The sequence below is a fragment of the Protomyctophum bolini genome (genome assembly GCF_963924005.1).
Source record: "Protomyctophum bolini genome assembly, chromosome: 3".
NCBI classification, from domain to species: domain Eukaryota; kingdom Metazoa; phylum Chordata; class Actinopteri; order Myctophiformes; family Myctophidae; genus Protomyctophum; species Protomyctophum bolini.
Genome location: NC_137864.1, coordinates 15,088,959 through 15,113,597, shown reverse-complemented (window position 1 = coordinate 15,113,597; position 24,639 = coordinate 15,088,959). Strand labels below are relative to the sequence as shown.

Genomic DNA, 24,639 nt, shown 5'->3' with positions numbered 1-24,639 from the left:
CGTTAAAATTAACCCAACAGATGCAGTGTTGAGTAGTTGATCACATAAGTGACTCCAGAACAGCCTCGATCTGCATTTGGCACTCGTTCCAAACAGGCATTGTACTAGTAGTTAAATATAAGACAAGTTTGAGATTGAAAATGTTTTTCTATAATCATTTAATTAAGATATACATACAGAACTGCAAAAATCTGGTTTACAAAATTGCCATAATAAACAGATTTGAGATGTACAGAGTTTATGGGGTGGTGAGACGATTGGTGCATCTATTGTGCTGCTACTACAAAATGCTATGAAAGCAAATGTCAGAGATTGGGGTATATTCAAGATGCTAAAATTATTTTATACAATAGAAAAAATGGCGCCAATTGATAGTGTGGTTGCGAAGTGGTCTTCTGTCTAGCAGCTTGAGGAAAGATTAGGTTAAGATATATAAAAAGAACCATTCCTTAGTCAAAAGTTATTACACAATACCCAGTAGTCCCATCTGTTAAACTGGATAGCAGTACACCTTTTAGCTACATTCCAGCTCAGTAAGAAGTTCAAGTTTCCTAACACCTTGTTCGGAAAAGTGGCAAGGTCCTCAATCTGTTGAACCTTGTGCATTTTGAATACACCCCATGGGCAACAGAAAAAAAACTGCAGAATAACAAGTAGTATTGAAATTCAGGGTAACTATTGCACTTGCAGTAGAAAATGGGACAAAATGCAAGTTATGCAAATGAGAGAGGGCAAAGAGTGGGTGGGTATAAGGGAGAAAAGAGGGTGAATAGTTGAAGCAGGTTTCATGAAGGTAGGCTAAGAAAATGAATCATTTAAAGAGTGAAGGATGGGGGGGGGGGGTGTTTTCCATGGGGGTTATGTGCGAGCGCTTCTCTCCGTCTCTGCCAAACACTCCCTGACCAATGCGCGGGCATGGATGATACCTAAAGGAGACAAAGAGGAATGAACAGAAGGATCAAACTGACCTAATGATTTACCCAAAGGGTAAAGGGGGGGCTCTATTGGAGTTTGTTCTTGCCAACTAAGCTATACCTCTTTTTAGCCTCTCCATGGCACTCTTGCTGCCAGCGTAGGTGGGTCGGATCTCACGGCTCATCTCCTCGATGACAGACAGCAGCTCACTGTAGGTGGACCCTTGGGATACTTTCACCGGCTGTATGGGTGATACAAATAAAAGTACACAGGGTATTTAACCATCCAATTTAAACCTGTAACTTTTTTCATTTACATTATGATGACTAGTTAGTATTTGTATCCAAAGCATCTAACCACAAATGCACTTATTTTCAGTATGGTACTTGAACTTTTAGTCAGAACTTTTAGGGCAGAATCAACATCATTCCCAGGTAGCTAGCTATACAACCCAAGGTTCTACCAATTTTCAACAGTGCTTTTACCATAAAACTACAACAATGGAGGGTGAGTGGGTGACAGCATCAAGGTAATACCTGAACAAAGCCCATGGAGGGTGGGCCAAAGTCACTGAAAGCCGGCCTGAAATTAGATGATGACGGTAGAGACGGGGAGGGCACACTGGAACCTGGGTAGAGATAAAGGCTAGCTCTATTACAGTTGGAACATAATTCTGCAATGTTTACTGTTCTTATGAAGAGCACTGTATGTCCTCTGATAACCAATGACCCAACAACAAGAAGCACCAAAGATATAAAATGGGAGGCTACAAACCTGGAGGAGTGTGGTTAGAGCCAGACGGTGCGGGGGCGATGGGTTTGTAACTCATGGCGAGGTCACTCCGCAGCTCCCCATAGGACGACGCGCCACTTCCATCCGACCCGTCAACCCGATGCTTATACAGCTTTACTGGTGGTGGTGAGCTCCTAAGAGCTGTGCATACACAGAATTTTTTTAAGAAAACGACATGTTATGTTTTTGTATTATAAATAGACGGTGAAGATAAAGGAATGTTACACATTGCTTTCTGGCTTTATTTTGTAATCTATAGTACTATACACGCATGCACAAATGTGCATGGTTGTGAGCACTTGCTGCAATCCATATGCTATGCGATTGCAAGGACAGGCACAAGGAAGTACAGGTCTGCTATAGCCATGGTTCACATGACGCCATGACAGTGAAACATGACATGACAGTCATGTTTCAGGGCTAGGTCTGCCCTAGACCTAGAATGATGAATTACCCTGCATCAATGGCAACCCACTAATTTGTTAGTTCTGTTCTTTGGCTATATAGAAGTGTCTATTTGTACATCTCTAAATGTTTTGATGAATTGAACAAGGTGGACCCTCTTGTAAACAAGTGTAATGCTTAATTGGTCAATGGTCTTTGTATTGAGTTTGTGCTTGAAATGTACTGTAATTCTGCAAACTGTTAATAAATATTTCAATCAATCAATTTGTGCCTCCCAAAGGACGTTTTTATATGTTCAGGCTCCAATAACTCAGCCTTGCCCTGACAGAATGTTGTTCGTGTGCAGCTCGTGGAAAAGTGGAGATATTTTAGTCATTTTACTAAACACACGTTTTCTGCCAGAACTTTCAAATGGATATTCAATTCAAATTCAAACTTTATTAGCAGACTCAGGTCCGTAGAAAAAATATACAATGATAGGGGTAAACAAGAAACACGACCGGCAATAAAATCATAAAATAATGTAAAATAAATACATAACTCTTAAGCACAGCCAGAACACACATGAAACTAGAGGATATATCTGATAATCTGACTCCAAGTCTATTATTGCGTGAGTAGTAGTACACACCGACGACACCGTGCGGACTGTGGAGTAGATCGCGCACATCGGGACCGATCTATAGCTGATTGGCTGTCTCGATCTAGTAGCCAGACCGAATCATATGGCTAGTAGGTCTGCTAAAAAGATGAAACCAAAAAGCCCTTCGGATTGTTTCCATTGGTGTCCTGAGCTGTCCTCACAGGCTCACTCCTCATGCATGTACTCAACTCAATTCATCGTGTTGGTGTGTTTCAAGCAACGTACGTATTCGTAAGCAAACATACGACCCATTAATTCTACAAAGCTGGCATTACTTATTTCGGAGTCCAAAGCTGAGATCACTGTTAGGAGAGGGTCAGAGCCAGCTGCTGTGTTGTTATCAGATGCTAACGTCAGCTAGCTGGAATCATCAAGCCAGTTATCTCATTGAACCTTAAGCTAGCATCAACAACCAGTTAGCTCGTTAAACGTTAGCTACCGAACGTTAGCTTGTTGTGCCGGGGTTAGCACAAACATTGACGGCAGGGAACGCAGTAACATGAACACCCATCGTTAAAAAACACAGTGAACATAATTTGACGACTTCAATGAGCCTATGGCCATTGACAAGATTGCACATAGATCCACAAAAGGCACACATTTTACCTTGGCTAGGGAAATAATTAGATCCTTTTTACAGGAAGAGACTGAGCTGCGATTCTGCGCCTCCGTTGTGTCTGAGCATGCGCAGGAAAGAGGCGTGACGCGACCGACGTCCCGTCGTCGCCATTGTCATTGGTTGAATTATTAATATTATTATTAATCATGTAATTTGTCGTACGACAGTTTGATAGATTGATTCAATACTTTATTAGCACTTTGCAAAAAAACAACAAGTGTTATAAACCCATATGCAATTCATTGAAACATTTAATGACAGACAAATATACAATATATGCAAAAACATCATGGTTGGAAATAATTTAATAAAATATGTACATTTAACATTCAGTAGATTTTCTGTGGTCTGGGGTTTTCTGGCTCAAACAAGTGCTTTGATTTGCCTGTGGACTGTGAGGTAAAGGTCATTACACACTGGCGAATTAGCGACGCGATGCGAATAAGCAATCTGAAAATGCGAAATATTGCATGTTGCAGTTCGCCTGCGAATCTCTGCAAAATACGACACCAGAGCGAACAAATAAAGAGCGAAAACGGTCGCATTTTCGCACATTCGCCACTGATGTGGAAGCTTGCATGGACTTCAATTTTTTTTTTTAAATGCGAATTATTCACGCGAATATATCGCGTCGCCAATTCGCCAGTGTGTAATGACCTTAAGAGTCCACAAATCCATATGACATAGGAATTTGCCAGCAGATGACACTGACACTGTTTTCATTGAAGCTCAAAAGGCTTCAGAACACACAGAGAAAACGCTAGACCACAGAAAATCCACTGAATGTTCAATGTTCAGGTTGTGTGGATGAAATTGAGGTCATACAACCTAAAAGAAAAACAAAAAATAATGAAAATTAATGTCATGAAACATTTAAACACTTAGCAAGTGATTAAATTGCTATAAATTACTAATTCTGGTGTTATATTATTCAGCTGGGGACCCCCTGAAACTCCCTCAAGGGCCTAAGCCTTGGTCTCCTGGGGGTCCTTGGACCAAACTTTGGAAACCACTAGCATATGTCATATGTGTTGTTATAGAGCTGGACGAGAAAGAGATATATCTAACTAGAGATTGCGTCTTCAAAATGTTCAACGGAATCAAAATTTGGACGGAATGAATCCTCAGACACTGTGATTTCCATCCACCAGCTGTTTAAAAATCACACCTGTGTGAAGTGAGGGCCGCTCTTATCATAAATTATCTCATTCCAGTCAATCACAATTTGAGTCCTCACTTTTGTCTTCAATGTTTGTGTTTACACACTTTTGTCTTCAATGTTTGTGTTTACACACTTTTATCTTATGTTTGTTTTTACACAAACACTCAAAGCTGGTCATAGGAGTGGCTAACGCCCCTCAATCACACCCGTGTGAAGTGAGGGGCGCTCTTATCATCATACATCGTCTCTATAATGGCGATTTCACTAGTCACAGTAATATTCAGCAGAACTTTAGTATTGACTCGTATCATATAACAATTCTCCACTTCTTATTGTTATGATCAACTCACAACATCCAATGAATGGCGGAGATCGTCGTCGTGTACTTTATGGGAATTTATTGCAAAGTCCAATCCCTTATTTCCATCCACAAACAGAATCCTCCTGAGCTTCTCTGAAAAAGGGTCCACTTGAAAACAATTAACTGGCTTGACAATATCACAGAAAAAAAGACTAAGAATAAAAAAATAAAAACACGATTCCTTTACTAGTTTAAGGTTACAAAGTTTACGTTACGTTACGAATTGTTTACGGTCAAAAACTTGTGTCGTTCCCCTGTTGCATCAACTCAACTCAGAACTCCATTTCGCTTTTCTCTGACGTCACTGGTCAGTTCCCCATGCGCAGTAGCTCAGAAATAATACAGAATATTTAGAAATGTATCATAAAACATTGCAAAAAACAACACCTAATATTAGTAAACAAACCAACAATACCAAAATGTAAATACTGATAATAATAACACTATACCACCTGGTTATAATACAATAATAAATAATAAAAATGCAATAATATTGTAAATCACTCAAAATGTGCTTTAGGTCAGTTTTGGCTCCTACAATCTCATTCTGGCCAATCACGCGTCCTTACTTTTGTCTTCAATGTTTGTGTTTACACACTTTCGTCTTCAATGTTTTTATCTTCAATGTTTGTGTTTACACAGACCCTCAAAGCCTTTACATAGGAGGGGCTAGCGCCCCTCATAAACCTGGAAGAAGCGCCTGGTCTAGGCACTTTCTTGACGCCCCTTGACGCTTATGTCTGAGTACAGGCAGAGCGATGGAGAGAGAGAGAGAAAGAGAGGGCGGGTGACAGGGAGGTAGAGAGAGAAAGAAGGGAGAGAGCTGAGAGAGTGGGGGAGAGAGGTAGGGAGAAACTCTGCACATATTTTGGTAGGCTATGTCATATACCCGAACGGGTATGGACTAGTATCAATAAATGATTACATGTTTTTGTCTCCATTTCTGATTTTCTTTCTGCTAGCCCAACTTTCACATAATGACCATAATTCTTACAGCCAAATGACATCATCAATCTTTGGGCATTCGTTGCTATGGTTATAAATTGTGCAGTTGAAATATAGGAGAGTCATACATGATTAAAACTAATTAAGAGAAAACACTAAAGAATAAGAATAGATTGTCTAGGATTACATAGATTATTTAAGAAAGTCATTTTCAAGGTTTTTTGGGGAAGAAACCTAATGGATGATTTTGAGAGTCTTTTGAAGAAGGTTGATAGTATAGGTGAGAATGATGAAGATTTTGAGAGTTTTTTGCAGAAAGTTGATGAAATAGGTGAACTGGTGAAAGGTCTGAACTCTTCCGACCCAGAGGCTGAGCAGAAAGCGGATCATTATATTGCTAATTTGGAAGCAGATGAACCATGCAGGACAAAAATCAACAGGACAAATATCAACACAAACCCTGTTTCAGAGAATTCCCATGAGGCTCAAAGTGCAGAACAATTCATGAAGACCATGGAGAGAGATGCAGAAGACAGGAAGAAGAGAAGAAGAGCAAAGCGGGAAAAAGCTAATGTGCTTAAGGACAAGGGGAATGAAGCTTATGCAAGAGAAGACTATGAAACTGCTGTTAAGTATTACAGCGAAGGATTGGCAGAGCTACGGGATATGCAGCCCCTGTACACCAACCGAGCACAAGCCTTCATCAAGCTGGGCAGGTATAAGGAGGCCATCAGTGACTGTGAATGGGCCCTGAAGTGTAATGAAAGGTGCATCAAAGCTTATATACACATGGGCAAAGCATATATGGCACTGAAAAACTACACAGAGTGCAGGAACTGTTATGAAAAGATTATGGATATTGAACCTGCAAGGGAGAATATGGTGAGAGAATACTTAACCCAGGCGGCTGTGGATGAGGAGAGAGAGAAGCAGGAGAGGGATGCGAGAGTAGAGTTTAAAAGAGAAGACAATACAGTGCTGCTGCTGCTGGAGAAGCTTTCGAGGTCTAAGCAGGACCCTCTCTACTACTGTGGAGTGGTGGAACTTCTGTCGCAAGCCATTACTGACTGCACTGGCCAGACCCTTTTCAGACTGAATAAAGGCTTCAGTATCATCAGCAACAATGACACTGTGAGGAGTTGTCTGTTACAGAGATCAAAGGACCCATATGCCAGTGAGTTGTGTGTGTCGGTGCTGAGATTATGGAAGGTGTTTTGCAATGGAAATCATGAAAACCAGAAGATGTTAATGACGTGCTCAGTTTCCAGCCAGTCTGTTGTTCACTTATTAGCATCAGAGGACATTGCTGTGCAGAATGAATGCCTGGCATTGCTGTGTTTATACTCGCACACGCCACATGGAAGAGGTCTGGCCATTGACAACTTGAATTTGCACCTGTTGATCAGAAATCTAAAGGTATGCATCTCAAAGCCAAACAAGTGCAAGGAAATCACAGCACTGACCATTCTGGAGAACTTTGCCACAGAAAACAGATTTTGCATACAGATTAGAGGCGTGTTTTCACAAACTGTTGGTCTCCCTTTTGTCACAATACTGAGAAATATAAACACAGCCAATATGCATCTCCTTCCAGTGCTGATATCGACAATAAACTGTCTGGCTATTGATGATGTAATCCGACATAATTTGGCTCACTCTGCAGACATTTGGGAAGCCTTTCTAGTCGCTATGAATCACTGCAGTAGCTATGAATACAACAATATGCTTTATCCCCTACTTGGCTTAATGATCAATGTGTCAACTATCACCTCTCCAGCTATTCAGGAACATGCTATTTCCCTCTGCAGTCGGTGTATGGCCCTGTTGAATAACAGCGATGGAGAAATCATCTCTAGAGCCACAGGTGTGTTGAGCAATATCCTCCCACAATCCCCTGCTGCCGTCCACCACGTTGTTGAGCGAGGTGTTGTGAGGACCATGCACAGACTGCTAAAGGGAGACGGAGTGGCCCCCACAAAGTACGCCATTAAGACCCTTGCAATGTGCACCAGCATCAGTGACTTGGCACGGGAAGAGTTGGTGAAGTCTGATAAAAGACTCTCCGTCCTGCGTTGTTTGCTGGTTTCTAATTGTGATGAGGTGGTGCATGGAAATACTGCCCTTTGCCTGGGCCACTGCCTGGAAGTGGAGGGAAGTGCCACTGATCTCCTTGGCACCGACATCGTGTTGTCGTTGCTGCGTCATGCCGCAGGGGATGCCAAAAGGATCACTGTACAAAAGAACGCCTCCATTGCTCTGGGGAAGTTGTGTCGGGCCGAGCCCAGACACGTAAATAGACTTCGAGAGCTCCACGGCTTTGAGATCCTCCACTCCTGCATGAAGCTAATCACGGCACCAAGTCAGTCATAATCTCTGCCAATTATCAGCCATCCTATGATCCTATACAAATGTGAAAAGATAATGAACTGATGTTCAATATCTTTTCACATTTGTACACTTGAGATAGGCTTACTGATATCACTGTCAGACCAGGTGTGGCATTTATCTCTAACACAAAAAGACAAATAAGGTCTGCACAGTGCACACTGATCATGCACCAAAAGCTTAGGCCCATAGGCTCCAATCATCTATTGTAAAAACTGTTGTTTTTATGGTTTAGGGATGTTCTTTTTGTTTATACAGTATATATTGTTCTGTTCTGAAAGTCCATTGATATGGCTGCCACATGACGTCATGTTTAGTGCTCTAAGCAAACATTAAAAGTCTATAAACTTGGCTGCCACATGACGTCACATTTAGTGCTCTAAGCAAACATTAAAAGTCTGTAAACTTGGCTGCCACATGACATCATGTTTAGTGCTCTAAACAAACATTAAAAGTCCATAGACGTATCTATCTATCTATCTATCTATCTATCTATCTATCTATCTATCTATCTATCTATCTATCTATCTATCTATCTATCTATCTATCTATCGAGAAGTGACCTCGCCTTAAAGCGTGAGGTTGCGCTGAAACAACAGAGCTTCTTAATATGGCATTGTTGAGAAGCAGGAGTTAAACTATTAGTGTCAGTGAGGTCAGATGTAGAGTTTCTGGCCAGCTCCATATACATGTATGCAGATGTAGGTGATGAACCTGCACGCAGATTGGAGTTTCCTCATGCAATGATCCTAGCCTGGCTATAAGCCAGACTCATATCCCACTCATATCGCCTCGTCAGAGTCTCTGCTGCTGGAGCTGGTGCAGCATGGCCTCTCTGCACATCTGCTCCTAAAAAGATGACTACACTTAGAGCCATAGATTTCGGCCATCTGCTGATGTTATATTGACTATTCGTAGTCAATATGACAGATGAACTGAATCACGAAAGATGAAGTGAATTATTATTATTAGAGGAATTGCACTATCCAAGATGAACTGAATTATGACAGTCTGAAATTGGTCTATTCATTGAGGCTATTTTGCTTGCTATCAAGGTGTAAAAGCTGTTTGCTTTGACACAAGCTTTCGGCCTGTGACACAGCAGCCGGAGCAAACAGTATCACAAAGGTGGCTGGTGACACTCATTGCCACCCCTTTCACCCATGCCTTTAAATTGTCATGCGTCCCTCAGCACTTTCTTCTCATGAGGCGTCCTCTGAGTTGGCAGTACGTATGAAGGAAGGAGTCAATTAATTGGAACAGAAGACCCCCAGGATATGGATGTTTCTCCTCACAGCCATTTTCTGCACCCCAGAAATGTCTCTTACTTCTCCTTCTTCTCAGAGATACGACGACACTCGGATCCCATTGGCAAGACTGTTGTGGAGACCCTGGCTATCTCGGCTGTCCTGCTGGTCTCCGTGGCAGCCAACATGGGAGCTGTGGTCATGGTCGTCAGAGAACGCCGACTCATGTCCAATAAGACGGTACTCACCCTCAACCTGTTTGTGGCCGACCTGCTTTTTGTCACCATGATCCCGTTGATCATCGCAGTACGTTGGACTGTGTCCTGGAGACTGGGATACACAGCTTGTCACATCGTGCAGTATGTCATTTGTGTGAGTGGCTGTGTCACGATCTCTACCCTGGCCTCCATTAGCGTGGAAAGGCTCCAAGCTATTCTTCGGCTGCAAACGGTCCCCACCCTCAACACTTGGATGGTGTCTGCTGTCCTCACTTTCATCTGGGCCTTTTCTGCCCTTGCATCCATACCCCTTAGCCTGTTCTTCACTGTAATGGAGGAGGAATTCCCAAAAGATGTACGTATTGTGTGTGTGTGTGTGTGTGTGTGTGTGTGTGTGTGTGTGTGTGTGTGTGTGTGTGTGTGTGTGTGTGTGTGTGTGTGTGTGTGTGTGTGTGTGCATGTGTGTGCATGTGTGCGTGCGTGCTGATGGATGGTACCACCACAGTGCCTTTCTCATATCTGCGTTTCATGACTTTAAAACAGGGAGATTTCCACATTTGTACTCTCAAGTGGCCAGATATGACTGCAGAGATTGTGTGGAATGTATCCTTTACGGCCCTGTGCTTCCTGCTTCCAGGCCTAATCATTGTGGTCAGTTACAGCAAAATTCTACAGGTAGGAATCCTCTAGTGACTGTCTACTCTAGTCTGTCTCATGTACATGTCTGATTCACTTGCCTAGTATACTGTACATCTTGTGTGGATCATTAATGTAACTCTTAGGACAATGACTTGCATTTTAGTGTCATTGTGGGAACAGAAAAGCTGCAGGACATTAGTGTTTACGCTATTGACTACTGAAGCTGGAAATGGTAGCTGTATGTACACAAGGCTTGCATCTGTCAATATTACGTTGGAAGTCTCAGCACACTGGACTTGCACATAGAGCATTCGAGATAATGGGACACTACTTTGTTAAGCAACCTTTTAGAAATGTTAAGACATGAGAGTCATAATAGACCTTTGTGTGCCGTTACATTGGGCAAGTCAGTTGGCTAGATACAGTATCTCATTGTGTCTTTCGTTTTCATCAAATAATCACTATGTCAACTGCCTCTGTTGTGTGATGCATTTTTGTTATCACCTCCTAAAGAACAAGATAGCATTGAATGTGTATTAAGTTAATGATTGACACCATCTCTTTTGTCTGATATTGCAGGTTAGAAAATGTTCCAGGCGGCGGATCTGGTCCAGAGTCAACCCATCCTCTCACATGGGAGAGTCTCGTGTGTACTCTGTCTCCCGCCAGGACATAAAGCTCTTGCGTACACTAATGGTCCTCATGCTCTCTTTCCTAATCATGTGGAGTCCCATTTTCATCACCACCTTCCTCATCCTGGCCGGGAACTTCCTAGGGCAGCTGTATGTCTCCTCCAGCCTGTTCTTCTGGGTGGTGACATTCACCATGACTAACTCAGCCCTCAACCCCATCCTCTACTCTGTCTTCCAGTTCAAGAATGCCTGGCGCAGGCTCTGTTGTGGCTCTGAAGTAGTGCCAGTGATGTAAGGTACAAAAGAAAATCACACCCGTGTGAACTGAGTGGTGCAACTCCCCTCTCCCCCCTCCCCTCCCCCCTCTCCTCTCTCTCTCTCTCTCTCTCTCTCTCTCTCTCTCTCTCTCTCTCTCTCATTAGCAGGCAACAGTGCAGCACTAATACTATCTCTCTCTGGCACAACAGCGCCCCTACTGGTACCCTATAGTCATATACTGGTGCTCATGGCCACATAGGCGCATACATAGGCGGACACGGACATTGCTGTTCCTTGGAGTGGTTGCACCACTCAAAAAGACAGTCCGGTACCAGTATATATTATTAGCCATCCTTCAATTACCCATGCCATGTGTTATATATCCATATATCTCCATATATATATCTGGCTAAATACCATGCTGTGAAAATACCATGAAAGACAAACTGTTCACTCATGGGCATACTGTCATAGTATGCATTGAGGTCCTTGAGAAGTGTTGTGTGCATGGTTCCTACTTGGGTTATTCATGTGTGTATGGGCACACTGTGCCTTCAACCAAGGCCACTGGCTATAACATCCCCACCAGATTCCTCAGAGACGCTTTCGTTTTGCTTTGGACAATTACCGGTAGGCTACTAGATCATGACATGCCAGGCATAGACTGACAAAAGAACAAGCTGACAAAGTGTAACACTCAAACTTAATATTAGATTGTCTGTCTGTCGATTTGGGACAAACATACAATCTAGGATCTAGATCTAGCTCAGACAATCAGGATCACGGTCCTGAATCCAGGACCGCGATTGGCCACCCAAGCTCGTGATAGCACATCAGTGAGCTGGATGCAATCCTACCTGGAGGGGAGAGAACAGATGGTGGAGGTGAACGGAACACTGTCCCGGTGTCCCCCCACAGTGAGGCCCTGCTGATGGAATATGCTTCTGTTGAGATTTCCTTTGCTTATATCCTCTTCAAGTATATTGTTGTCTAATCATATCCATTAATCTTAAATAAGGGCCAATTAGTTATGGCATAGTGTGATCATATACGATTTTACTAAACATTATGTTGTTATGATATTAGATTTTTACTAAACATTATGAATATGTTAGGATATTTTTTATCCATGTTTAACCTTTTACCTACATGATTACGTATACTATTTGTCTAATATACTGTAACAATGTCTCCCCTCACAGAACAGAAAGCCCCATACTGTTAGCACCAGACAATGATCTTAAGTTGATGCTCAAGAAGTATTGAGAAATGGATGGAAAATACCGGCTTCAGTTTTCATGTGACTCCAGTATACTCAAGTATACTCCATACTCCAGTACTCCTTATAGCTCCATATTTCTATACGTCGTATGTTTTTTTTTGTATGTTCTCTTTCTCTTTAGGTTGAACATGACTCAATGACTCAATGACCATAAAATAACCCAGAGGAAAGCAGAAGTTCCTGAGAAGGGAACATAAAGAATTGATGACTCGTCAGAATCCACCTTTTGCATTGTTAACCGGTATGAATGGGCAAGGGATAGTGTTGACCAAGTGCTCAGACTTTTCGCCCTGACATTTTCAGCTCTGTAAATCATTTTATATTCATTCTATTATTCAATCTGTAATATTATAACTTTCTGCAATTTGATTAAATCTCTTGTCCGCTCTTAACTTCACCAATTTAAGGACGCGCTGAGATAGTGTGCTCCATGAGGGTATTTTAAATTATCTCACTGCATTTGTTTTGTTATCAACCATCACTGCCCATTTTGATAGGCTGGAATGACTTAGGGTTGACAACAGAGTACAGCAATGGGCCTGGTCTACGAGATTCGCTGCACCACTAAGATACCCATGTACCTGTCAAAATATTTCCTTAATGTCAATGAAGTCCACAATCACAACACCAAGCGGTTAAATTAATTTCACTGCTATGCCACTAAAATGTGGAGCACCCTACCAACAGCCATTAAAAAAGGTGAATCCTTAGACTCATTCAAAATCACTCTCAAAGAGCCACTTTTAGAGTGGTGCAACCACTCCAAAAGTGTCCGAGCACGAAAATAGCGTTTGGTTGGTTTTCACCACCAAGTATCACTGTTGTGCAGCATAACACACACACACACACACACACACACACACACACACACACACACACACACACACACACACACACACACACACACACACACACACACACACACACACATATAAACTGTATATATGATGATTCCGGATGTGACAGTACAGTATAGTACTGGGGACCCCCACACGGTAACTGTGATTTCTCAACCGTTTCGGACGTGGGGCGGCTCGCCGGAACCGGCCCGGCTCCTAGGCGCGTTCCTGGAGGTCTGGATGTTCCGGGGACCCCCACACGGTAACTGTCATTTCTCAACCGTTTCTGCCATGGTGATTTGCATATCATTATGGCCGTGGCTGCATGGGTTGACCACGCAAAAAGGGTGAAATCCCCCCAAAGAGAAAAGCAGGAGAAATGGAGGGCTGCAGGCCCTCCATTTCTCCTGCTTCCTTGGGCCACTTGCCCAAATGTGCCCAAACGGCTATGGCCGTTTTAGTTTTTTCGTGCAAACTAATGTTTGGAATGGATTCAGAATGGATTCAGAATCAGTTTGACACGTCACATTCTACTTAAAGCATAATGAAATGTGCCTTTTTATATAGGCCTGAAGGTCGCCGGCTCGGGTGCCATAGATAAGGAGAAATGGTTCAAATAAATTGGAGTCTCCTGCAAAATGCAGGAGTGTTGTTAGGTAATGCACATAGGCCTATGTAGTTCTTACTGTGTAATTAATTATACAGGGGTATGCTGGATAAGAACTATATGTTCTTTAACTACATAGAAGTGTCTATTTGTTTGTCTCTAAATGTTTTGATGAATTGAACAATGTGGACCCTGTTGTAAACAAGTGTAAGGCTTAATTGGGTCGTCCACTCACAGTTAACAGTCTTTGTATTGAGTTTGTGCTTGAAATGTACTGTAATTCTGCAAACTGTTAACAAATATTTCAATCAATCAATAAAAAAAAACGCTGTCTTATTCTATGGCTCTGGCAGCAGGTATGTAGTTCTTACAGCTGTGTGTATGCTGGATAAGAACTACATATCCCATGTCACATCTCATTCGCTAACCACTGTGAGGCTAGCTGTGGTGGTTTGATTTAGCAAACAAACAAAGCTGCTGGTAGGTAACCTTCTGATTGATAAATAAATATTAAACTTATTTTATAAATAACCCTAGATGTTGCTGACATTTGCGCGTTGCAGAAGCGCTGCAGTGTGTTTGTTACGCTACCTTATAGCTAAGCAGCGTAGCCATATATGGTTCACATGACGCTCGTACTTTCAGGGCTAATAGCAGCGCAAACTGGTTGATAGCTATGAATAGCTACAGTATAAAACGATTAAACGAATGTTGTTAATCTAATGAATGATGATTATATATATGCAAAAATGTGTCTGCATGCAATCACAACTTTAGCTAGTTAGTTAATGAATGGAAAATAAGAGCTTCATGATTTGAGAATTGGACAAACACTTGGGTTTAATGGGTTATAATATTAGAGAAAGACAAGTTGTATTTCATAGCTAAATATGCAGTATACTTGGTTATATATAGCATGGCATAAGAGTAAACTTGTGCTGTTTTATTGTAGCAGCAGAATAATTCAGTGTTTTAAAGGAACTACAACATGCATTTTGCATTTTAATATTTAATGTCATGTCGATCGGACCCACGGTTGTCCAGAACAGCCACAAGGCTTCTCCCCGGGATTGTCCATATTGGAGCTGGCCTGTTCTGACATCACAACACTCCATATTTAGGCATGCCTGACACAGAACTCCATATATATAAATAAAGGGACAAAGAGCAATGGATATAGAAATGTTGGGGTGTGGAACGCCAGAATTTTTATCTGATGCAGGGATTGCTCCCTTCAATAAAGCAGCCTTACATGATTGTAATATTTTTCTCATCTCTCTCTCTCTCTCTCTCTCTCTCTCTCTCTGGTAGATACTTGAAGCTTGATGGAGTTCCCAGAAGATTTTAATCAACTTGAGCTTCTAAACACACATGGACATCTGATCCCCCGTGGAGCAAGTAGCTCATGGAATGCGGAGGAGGTTGACGAGGATGATGATGATGAGGAGGGAGAGCACAGTGAGGAATGGTATCTGCAAAAGGAAGACTTACTCAAAGAGAGACCTGAGGAGCTCATGTTGTGGGCAGCAGAGTACAACCGTGTAAGTGTTGGAGCTTTAAAGTCTATCACACGTTATGTTTTCTTATTTGGATAGACTGTATTGACCGTTTTTGCAATATTCATAGTGAAACAGAGGCTACGGGTCTGCAGTCACGCGAGGGGCATGTCTTGATTTAGCTCCCCCAGGCTTACAGCGGGCGAGTGGGGCTGCAGCAAGCCCAAAATGAGTGGTCATCTGTGGGTAGAACGAGCATGCTAACTCGGTATGGTCATGGAGTTTTTTTCCCCCCTCTCGATTTTCCTGGGACAAATAACAACATAAGATTCATAGGGGACAGGAAGCGTATTCGTGAGGGAAAGTTGATAATAACTTTAATAAGACTTAAAAACATTAAACCAAGCACTTTGCCTGAGGCTTTGATGATTTGAGACATAATGAACCAGGATTTGAGTAATTGAGTGTATTGCATAAATCATTAGGCTATTTATTAATAAAAAATCACATCCGTGTGAAATGTGAAGTGAGGGGCGCTAATATATTAAAGTCTAACTCATGTTGATTAGGTGATGTAATGAAACAAACGTTAATGTTTGGACTAGATGACGTAAATTTTCCCATCATTGTCAATGGCATTTTAAAAACAAACATTGAACTAAAATCAAACATTAAACCTGTATATAGGGGGGGCTAGCGCCTTTCAAAATGTATAGGCCATATCAGGGTTGGCCGACAGGATTATATTTTACCTTCCAAATAATACATTAATCAGCATTTATTTTAAATCGCAGTGAATAACATTAAATGTGTGTTTGCAGATACATGCGCCCAGCTCATAATTACACCTCATTATGATAGCGCCGCCCTTCTTTCCACTTGCGATTGCGACCTGTTCCTGTTTTTATAAATACTAGCCCTGCCCCTGGTCCCCCTGGAACATACGAGCGTCATATGTATACCATGGCTACTATAATCTACTGTACTATCTATCATGCAGACATCGCTTGCCAAAAAAGAACTAAAGTGGCCGTGATTGGGCGACAATAAATTAAATTAATGTTAATGTTTTGGGCTTTACATCTCATTCAACCATAATATGCAAAACCTACAGTTTGTTTTGTTAAACGTTAATGTCATCATGAACTTTATACAATGCAGACAGACAGTCACTCACTGCTTGCTTGTGTAATATCCACGTTTTATTCCGTTTTTCAGCCTCGGAGTCGGAACGCCTGGTTCTGTTCATTCTTAATAACACCCTGAACCAAGAAGACTATAAAGCGCTGATGAGTAGCGGAGCTGTAGTGTGTAAAGCTCAATGTGGGCTTCGCCGTATGACGGTGTTGTTTTGCATTGAAAATAGCAGATATACAAGCTCACAACGTGGTGCCTTGCGACGTGTTGTGAGCTTGTAGATTTGATCTTTTCAACCTACAATAGGCGGATCTATCAGCTGCATCTTATGGCTGCAGCGCCAGCCTGTGTTCCGAGTTTCATATCATATGGCTGCCCTTCGTCGAAGCCTATAGTTTCCACAGCGATCTTCTGCTACCAATATTGGAATAAAAAAACTTTTGTAGGTTCTCAACACAAGTTTATAACACCGCCACTCTGCCGTTGCCATCTGCATAACTAACACCGCTCCACAGGCACACATCGTTGATAAGGAAATGGGCATGTCATCATGTCTATACGAGGTTAGCATTGCAGAGGGACAAAAGACTATCGCTTCTCAGGTTATACATAACCGCAATTTGCAACACTAGATTTGTTCATAATAAGAATAATCTAGAGTTGCAACACCCTCCATTGACAGTCCATTGATCCAAATTGAAATTTCCGATCTGCTTGTATTAAACGATGTTAAACTCACCATCATTGTAGCTGTAGGGCCAGATTTAACTCTTTTCAATCTGCAAAGAGTTTGTTTCATATAAATCCACCGTAGACATGTTATCTGAGCTACTTCATGTAAAGAAATTCAGTACAGGTGATCTAAGTGTTGGAGTTTGGAAGTGCTCGTCTGTGTCACTAAACGGCCCTGCGTACCAACTATTTTGATTTTGCGAATAATGCAGGAGACAGAAGACGTTAATGAAAACGAGTGCTTCCAAAATCCAATCCAATCACCTGCGCGGAAGTTCTTGACAGGAGGTAGCTTATAACAAATGCTTTGCAGATTGAAAGAGGATCATTCAAACTTGCCCTACAGCTGCAATGTTGGTGATTTTAACGTTTCCTTGGGCCACTTGCCCAAATGTGCCCAAACGGCTATGGCCGTGCAAACGAATGTTTGGAATGGATTCAGAATGGATTCAGAATCAGTTTGACACGTCACATTCTACTTAAAGCATAATGAAATGTGCCGTTTTATATAGGCCTGAAGGTCGCCGGCTCGGGTGCCCTAGATAAATCATTAGATCAGGCCCTGGGCTACATATGTGCAAAATGTGGCGCTTTTAGACAAATTAGCGTAAAATCACCATTCTCTCTCCCTACCTCCGATCCTGTCTTTCAGGTGTCAACAATCCACAGGTTATTGTCTGCTGACCCCTCTCTGGCATGTTGCCATGACGAGGACCGCTACACACCTCTGCACCGTGCAGCATACAACGGGCATGTCGCTGCAGCCTCAGCGTTGCTTGCTGCCGGTTCGGTCATTAACTCGCGCACAGTCGACGGCTGGACCCCTCTCCACAGCGCCTGTCGCTGGGGCCGTGTGTCCGTGGCAGCCCTTCTACTGCGACATGGCGCCGAGCTCAATGCCCAGACAAACGGGGGACTTACGGCACTCCACCTGGCTGCCTCCCACACCAGCTCTCCGCCTACAGACTCCGCAAGCACACTAGAGCTTCTCCTCTCTCAGCGGCACCTTAAGGCCGGACTCTGTAGCAGCAGTGGGGAAACAGCCAGCGAGGTGGCCCGCCGAAGTGGCCCTTTTCACTTCCTGTTTGAGATGGTGGAAGACTATAGCAGTGTGCTGCCCACATGCTGACTTAAAAACACAAATTGCACACACACACACACACACAAACACACACACACATGACCAAATATAACATGGTACCACTTCTCCGTAGAACTCAATGGCCACGCCTGGCATGTTCTTTTCTGTCGCCCTATTACTTTAAATGGCGTCCACCTTCTTGATACAGATGAGTAAATTCAGCATCTAAAGGGGACTTCCTTAAAAGAAAATCCAAAATGCAGTTGGGCTGCGCCTGCGATTAATGATTAAATACTTTATTATTATTATTTGATTACCGGTAATCTATACAGTTTGTTTGATTCATCATGAAGTTTCACAGCAAATTCCATGACAATCCAATCAGTTGATATCTGTTTAGGACCAAAGTAGTGAAGCGACCAACCATTATAGACTTAATTTATGCCAATATTTTGTGACGATCCTTTTTTTTCAGATCTTGAAAATGGAAAGCACAGTCAATAGTTACTCAAAGTTTCAGTCAATGTATTCAAGCAATTATAGGTCAGAGGTTTTATATATCTGGAGATTAAATTATTAATAATGTGTCATACTGTATTGACTTTGTTCAATGTTGCCACAATAACATGAATAATTTAAGTGGTTTGCTAGCATGTTTCTTATTTGTGACCATTTGAGAAAGAAAGGTATCCTCCCTATTCTCTCCATTTCAGAGCACACATGCATCATTTTTGGCATTTTAGCTTGTTGATTTCTCTCTGATGTGTTTGTTTTGTGTGTAAGATGATTGTAATACAGTAGGTGAAAGAGGCCAGGTGCATTTTATACTAGTCTGCCTACAACTAAAATGCTGAAGAACAATGTTGCATTTTCCAGGTATCCTAAACACCATAAAGTTGTGGTTGCTGTTGTTACGTATGTACGTATGCACTATGCATACTCACTTGGGATGTTTTAAATTTGATTCTTGATCAATATGTTACAAGATCAAATCAATATGCTAGGATGCGTACATATTCTCCCATCTGCAGTACTGCTACTGCCCTTCTGTTATGAACTCAGTCTTTGAGCACAGGATGAGGAGCAGAGAAAGGTTAGACTGCACCAGAAACACATTGGTTTGTTCCAGGTTACTAGTTGCCTGCAGAGCAAACTGAACACAAGTTTCCGCTTGCTCTCACATTTATATTGCAGAGATCACACAAAACCTTTAAAGTTATTTTAGCAACTTACAGGTTGCACAAGAGGCCTAACCATCAGCACTGAGATACCATACATCTTTGGCAGGTTCCCATTAAATGGTATAGAGTTTGTGAACATACACCCTGGGATATGTGTATACCACCATTTATGTGCTTTTTATTAATTTCATTTTATTATGAGTAGAGCTATTCATTTGAATTTAGCCTCAGAACTAACAAGCTCCAGACATCCCAAAACAAACTAGTCAGGCGTCTACCTGGCCTAACTCCCTTTGTGTTGACCTGTACCTTCGTTGAACTGTACCCATTCTACAAACTGAATAAAAAAAATCAATCAATCAGCCAAAGTCTATTATTTTTACATGGGAGGTCCAGGTCTGTTATCAAGACTGAATGTGGCTAATTGCTTAAACAATCTTTACAACCATACCCATAATAAAACTGGTAAAAAAAAACCTGTCCTCTCACTTCATTGTACTGTATATCAAAAGTTAATCAATTATTTACAGACGGACGGGCAAACGGACAAAAAAAGAGACGGACACACTTGTGAATTGTGATTTATATATATTGCTACCTACTGTTACATATTGGAATGCAGCCAGTCCAGTAGATGGTGCTCTCACACTGTCTTTGGCCTTCATTCAGTTCAGTGCTGTGTTGAGACATGGGTAACTAATGTGTTATTGGGTGGGTCTTGATGGGTTATCTAAACCCTAACCTCTGACCCCGTTTAGATAATTGATCAGTTATTGGAATTAGGGAAAGGGTCATTACATGGTCAGTTTATAGGTAACTGCATGTTAATTGGGTTCACTTGTCCTTGGGTATTAGAGTTCAATATGTGCTGCCCCTCCCAAATACAGTACATGTATATAATAATCCTAACTGAATTGTTGCTTTGAAATTATGCCAAATAAAATATATCTATATATCCACAGGCCTGTGATCTCTGACTTTGACGTGAAGTCCATCTTAGATGACATCCAGGGGACAAGCTGTCGAGGAGCCTGTGTGAGAAGGAGGCGTCCACATCCACCCCTGTCGTCTACAGGTCCCTGGGTAAGACCCACATCCACCCCTGTCGTCTACAGGTCCCTGGGTAAGACCCACATCCACCCCTGTCGTCTACAGGTCCCTGGGTAAGACATAAGAATGCTTTTTATTATATAGTCACCGCTCAGTGGAATGCTTTGCCAGCAAATCTAAAATCCATGAATTCCCTGCTAAAGTTTAAAGCTGATCTTAAATCATGGCTTCACTTAAATGTCAATTGGACTTAAGTACTCGTTCCCCGTCTGACCTGCCCCCATGGTTGCAGACAGTTCAATTCCTTTTGTTAGGCCTCTTGACTGTAGGCAACGCTGAGGAAGGCCTTCCTCACACAAACCATCCGTTTGTTCTGCTGCTGAGCTTGAATCTGCAATACACAAGAATCCTAATGGATAAAAAATGAGTGCTGGTAATCCTTAGTTTCTATGACTATATTTCTACCAGAACCATGCACCCGATATACTGTGAACGACTCGTTTGCTTCTCCTCTTTTAAAAAACATATTTTGATACCTTGTACAAAAAGTTCCGAAACTCATTCATTGTTTGAAGATCTTATCAAATGTACGACATTGTGCAGAGTTTCCCTTTTCACAGCAACCCTTAATGTACAGTGTGTCATGCCAATGGTATCTCATTGCAGCAAAACCTTTAAATGTGTGTGCCAATTACATTTGAACTTATAGGGATGGCAGAGTTGTGCTGCACAGCGGAAACAATAGGTCTATGGATTATGTACAGTTTGGTATGTAGTACCACTTTGCACCAGATGGTGGCACTTTGGTCATGTGTTACATGTGTCCTCCAAGATGATCAAATCATCAAACCTGTGGACAAGCCCTGGCTATTTTCATTTCAGATGTAATTAAATGTTTTAAAAACCCAAAGATTTTGTAGATATCCTTTGCAGGCAGATCGCAGTTTGTTTGTTTAAGGACCCCACCAGGTCAAAATGCAACTGGTCAGAGTGACAGGGATTCATTCATTCACCTTCTAATTTTCTCTGATACAATCTCTGAGCAAAGATTATGATCTCCTTTGTCCTTCATCCCCTATATAGCTTAATCTAACCTTGTTTTCAGCAAGAATGTCAGTCATCTGCCTAAGGAATAAGGATTAGTATGCAACTGTGCATGTGTATCTTTTACTATGTCTACATTGTAGCGATTTGTTGTACCAAATCACTTCAATATTTTGTGAAATGTCCGTAAAACTTTAAAACCATAACAAAAACTAGTTCACATTGAAATGCAACACATTACATTAATACAATACAATTTGTGGCACTATAGGTAAGTAGGTAAGTAGGTACTAAATAAATCGCAGGCATGCGGCACGCTTGCAGGACAAGTTAGCATGCTGGTGCATCTCCAATACAGACAAGCAGCCTTAACAGATGAGTGCAGTATCTAAATGTTAGTAGTATGGCAAATCACGATTCACAGGTGGGATTGCAGTGGCAAAATACCTGTGTTAGGGAATCAGGGAGTCTTATTACAAAGCAATTTCTTCAAACAGGAAAACATGAATGTGCAGGAAGGAAAATTGGTAATTCCAGATTCACTTTACACACCTGCTGAGGCTGCATTTATGCCTTCCATGCTATTGCTGCATTCTCCTGTCACACACACACACACACACACACACACACACACACACACACACACACACACACACGTAAAGCCCAAGACGACTATACCATGTTTACTTCAAGGACAGACCAGGATCTGTTTTCATATACTGACCTCAGCAGAAAGTGAGCATCTGTGGAAAGGTGGATAGCAGCAGTCACCTTTAATACAACTGGCAGTTTTACTACTCAAGCGTTTACAAAGAAGTTCTAATTTTAATAGTATACAAATTACATTACAGAATTGAACACTCTAAAAACTCTTGCTTGATTACAGTAATCAGCATTGACGACGAGAGACATACACTTTGGAGAAGTATGCTAAACACACACCAGTCTTATTAGTGGTGCCGGTCCACGGTAGTCGGTAGAACAATCTAAATGTGAAGTCTTGAAAAGACAAAGTGGCACAGACACATATACACTTAACAGACATGATGCTTTCCTCTCCATTAGGCTCTGCTATCCAGCAAACTGCTGAATGTCACCGATTTATAGCTGTTCATCCAGTCTCTGCCGCCAGCTCACTGACACCGCGCCTCATTAGACTGACAGCTCAGCAGCAGTTTTAACATGGTCCAAGCCAAGGTCCTGCATGACTGGAGGGGAGTGAGGGGGAGAAGGAGGGAGAGTGTGGCTGAAGAGGCACTGCGTTTGTTGTATAACATTGCAGCGGCATGGCACACCATGGGGGAGAGAATGCATGCGTTAACACCCCCGGATCAGGGTGTGGCCTGGTCCCTGTGTGTGGATTCATGTGCTGATACAGAGATACTGTACCTTGAGATGAATACGCCTCCATTCATCATAATACAGTAAATGGAAGTATCACCGCTGCACTTTATTGCTGCAGACCAAAATAAATGCAGAAGTGCAAACCTGCCCTCTCCCATTTACCTTAATATGTTTCTATGTTATTCATTAATGTGGAACATCAAAGAATGTAAGAATTCTAACGACAATGTGTGGGGATAGAAATATGAAATCCGTTTTTGTATTCTAAAATAATTCTAGCAGCATTTCTTCCTGATATATGATATGTAGATCTGGTAATTCATGCAGGTTACGAAACAAAACTGGTATTGATTTATGATCAGTGGTTGGCTGGTCATCCCATCCCATAGCAATTAACAAAGACAAGAGCGGCTGACACATGGTGGAGGGCATTGTCTATAGCAAGCACCTGCTTCCCCATGAAGGCAACAGCCATTCTTCAGTATAATTGAACATTTCCCAAAACCACATCAGCTGCTTTCTGAAGCGATCTTAATTATGGAGCACCTATGTTTGCATAAATGAACGGGCTGAACGAAGAATTATTTTATGGAAATTACAATGCAAAAGGAGTGTTCATTGTCCATCAAATTTGTGTTTAATTCACACAAAAAAGTTATAGTAGAGCTTTAAGTTAAAAAACAGTTTTTTTTTTTTTACTTAATACGCAGAATTTTGCACTGCAGTGCAGTGTATTCTGCATAGCTCAGTTTTAGTGGGTTGTGGAAGACTGATTCATTGACGTCTCTGTTGGAAATGCAGTGGTAGATAGATTTAGGTACAGACCAATCTCCAAGTAATTCAGTTGAAGATGCATAAGCCTTCCCCTTTCTGTCTTCCTATTTGCAGCTATTGTAGCCTCTAATTATCAAAAGAAAGGGTTTGTTCACCAATACATGTTGCCATCCCATTACTAAATAAAACAACTTTACTTTCAAGAAGCACAATGAAAAGTCTGAAGTGACAAAATGAAGCTATATAGGTTATTTTCATGCATTGTGAAATAGAGGCTGTTTATGTCAGCCTGACCTCTGTTTTTGAACGATCACCACTTGATTGGGTTTTCATCATTTGTGCGGTTTCTCTGTAATACATCTGTGTTTGTGTGTGAGCTGTATCCAAGGTTGTGGTAGGTGACTAGAGACATGTTCAGCCACATCCTCTCTTACACCATATCTCCTCTCAGTCCTTTATTCTCACACTTGAGTTGTGTGTGTGTGTGTGTGTGTGTGTGTGTGTGTGTGTGTGTGTGTGTGTGTGTGTGCGTGTGCGTGCGTGTGTGGGCGTGTGTGGGGGTGTGTTCTCCCTCTCTCTCTCTCTTTCTCTCTCCTCTCCCTCCCTCCCTCCCTCCCTCTACAGTGAGACTGCTAGGGTGTGGCTCCTCCATCCAATAGAAACAGCTTCATAGGTGCATAGCACATTGCTCCTGAAGAACAATTAAAATATATGTTTTTATTGCAGTATATGTACAATAACATTATCTAGTAGTAGCCTATAATTGGTACAATGAATCAATTGTATTATTATAGTGCTTTTCTAAGTACTCAAAGTAATGGTTCATGGTTCATTCATACAGTCATTGGGAG

The 24,639-nt window shown here is 41.8% G+C and overlaps 4 protein-coding genes across 4 annotated transcripts; 3 read left to right on the top strand and 1 right to left on the bottom strand.

The window, feature by feature from the left end:
• Nucleotides 1-141: 141 nt before the first annotated feature.
• On the bottom strand, nt 142-3,437 carry cdk2ap2 (cyclin dependent kinase 2 associated protein 2). Its single transcript, XM_080759226.1, has 5 exons — nt 3,362-3,437; nt 1,690-1,848; nt 1,452-1,543; nt 1,036-1,156; nt 142-926 (listed from the first exon to the last, which is right to left on the bottom strand). Exons 2-5 carry the CDS (start codon nt 1,742-1,744, stop codon nt 859-861), a joined length of 336 nt encoding a protein of 111 aa, XP_080615352.1. The 5' UTR covers nt 1,745-1,848; nt 3,362-3,437; the 3' UTR covers nt 142-858.
• A 2,642-nt stretch (nt 3,438-6,079) lies between these two features.
• Nucleotides 6,080-9,481, top strand: ttc12 (tetratricopeptide repeat domain 12; the record flags this gene model as incomplete). The annotated part of the gene is made up of 2 exons (XM_080758914.1): nt 6,080-8,201; nt 9,420-9,481. The coding sequence occupies 2 exons, from the start codon at nt 6,080-6,082 to the stop codon at nt 9,479-9,481; spliced, it is 2,184 nt and encodes a 727-aa protein (XP_080615040.1).
• Nucleotides 9,482-9,504: 23 nt separating this feature from the next.
• Nucleotides 9,505-12,643, top strand: LOC308312312 (free fatty acid receptor 4-like; the record flags this gene model as incomplete). Its single annotated transcript, XM_080758913.1, has 5 exons — nt 9,505-10,047; nt 10,236-10,367; nt 10,911-11,254; nt 12,140-12,199; nt 12,625-12,643. The coding sequence occupies 5 exons, from the start codon at nt 9,505-9,507 to the stop codon at nt 12,641-12,643; spliced, it is 1,098 nt and encodes a 365-aa protein (XP_080615039.1).
• A 1,736-nt stretch (nt 12,644-14,379) lies between these two features.
• ankrd49 (ankyrin repeat domain 49) lies at nt 14,380-20,009 on the top strand. Its single transcript, XM_080760308.1, has 3 exons — nt 14,380-14,429; nt 15,261-15,490; nt 17,967-20,009. The coding sequence occupies exons 2-3, from the start codon at nt 15,275-15,277 to the stop codon at nt 18,441-18,443; spliced, it is 693 nt and encodes a 230-aa protein (XP_080616434.1). The 5' UTR covers nt 14,380-14,429; nt 15,261-15,274; the 3' UTR covers nt 18,444-20,009.
• The last annotated feature ends 4,630 nt before the right edge of the window (nt 20,010-24,639 follow it).

Coding starts and splice junctions, on each gene's coding strand:
- cdk2ap2 (XM_080759226.1), bottom strand. CDS start 1,744: ATGAGTTACAAACCCATCGCCCCCGCACCGTCTGGCTCTAACCACACT. Junction 1,544..1,689: donor CTCTAACCACACTCCTCCAG/GTTTGTAGCCTC, acceptor ATCTCTACCCAG/GTTCCAGTGTGCCCTCCCCG. Junction 927..1,035: donor CATGGAGAGGCTAAAAAGAG/GTATAGCTTAGT, acceptor TGTCTCCTTTAG/GTATCATCCATGCCCGCGCA.
- ankrd49 (XM_080760308.1), top strand. CDS start 15,275: ATGGAGTTCCCAGAAGATTTTAATCAACTTGAGCTTCTAAACACACAT. Junction 15,491..17,966: donor GGGCAGCAGAGTACAACCGT/GTAAGTGTTGGA, acceptor CCTGTCTTTCAG/GTGTCAACAATCCACAGGTT.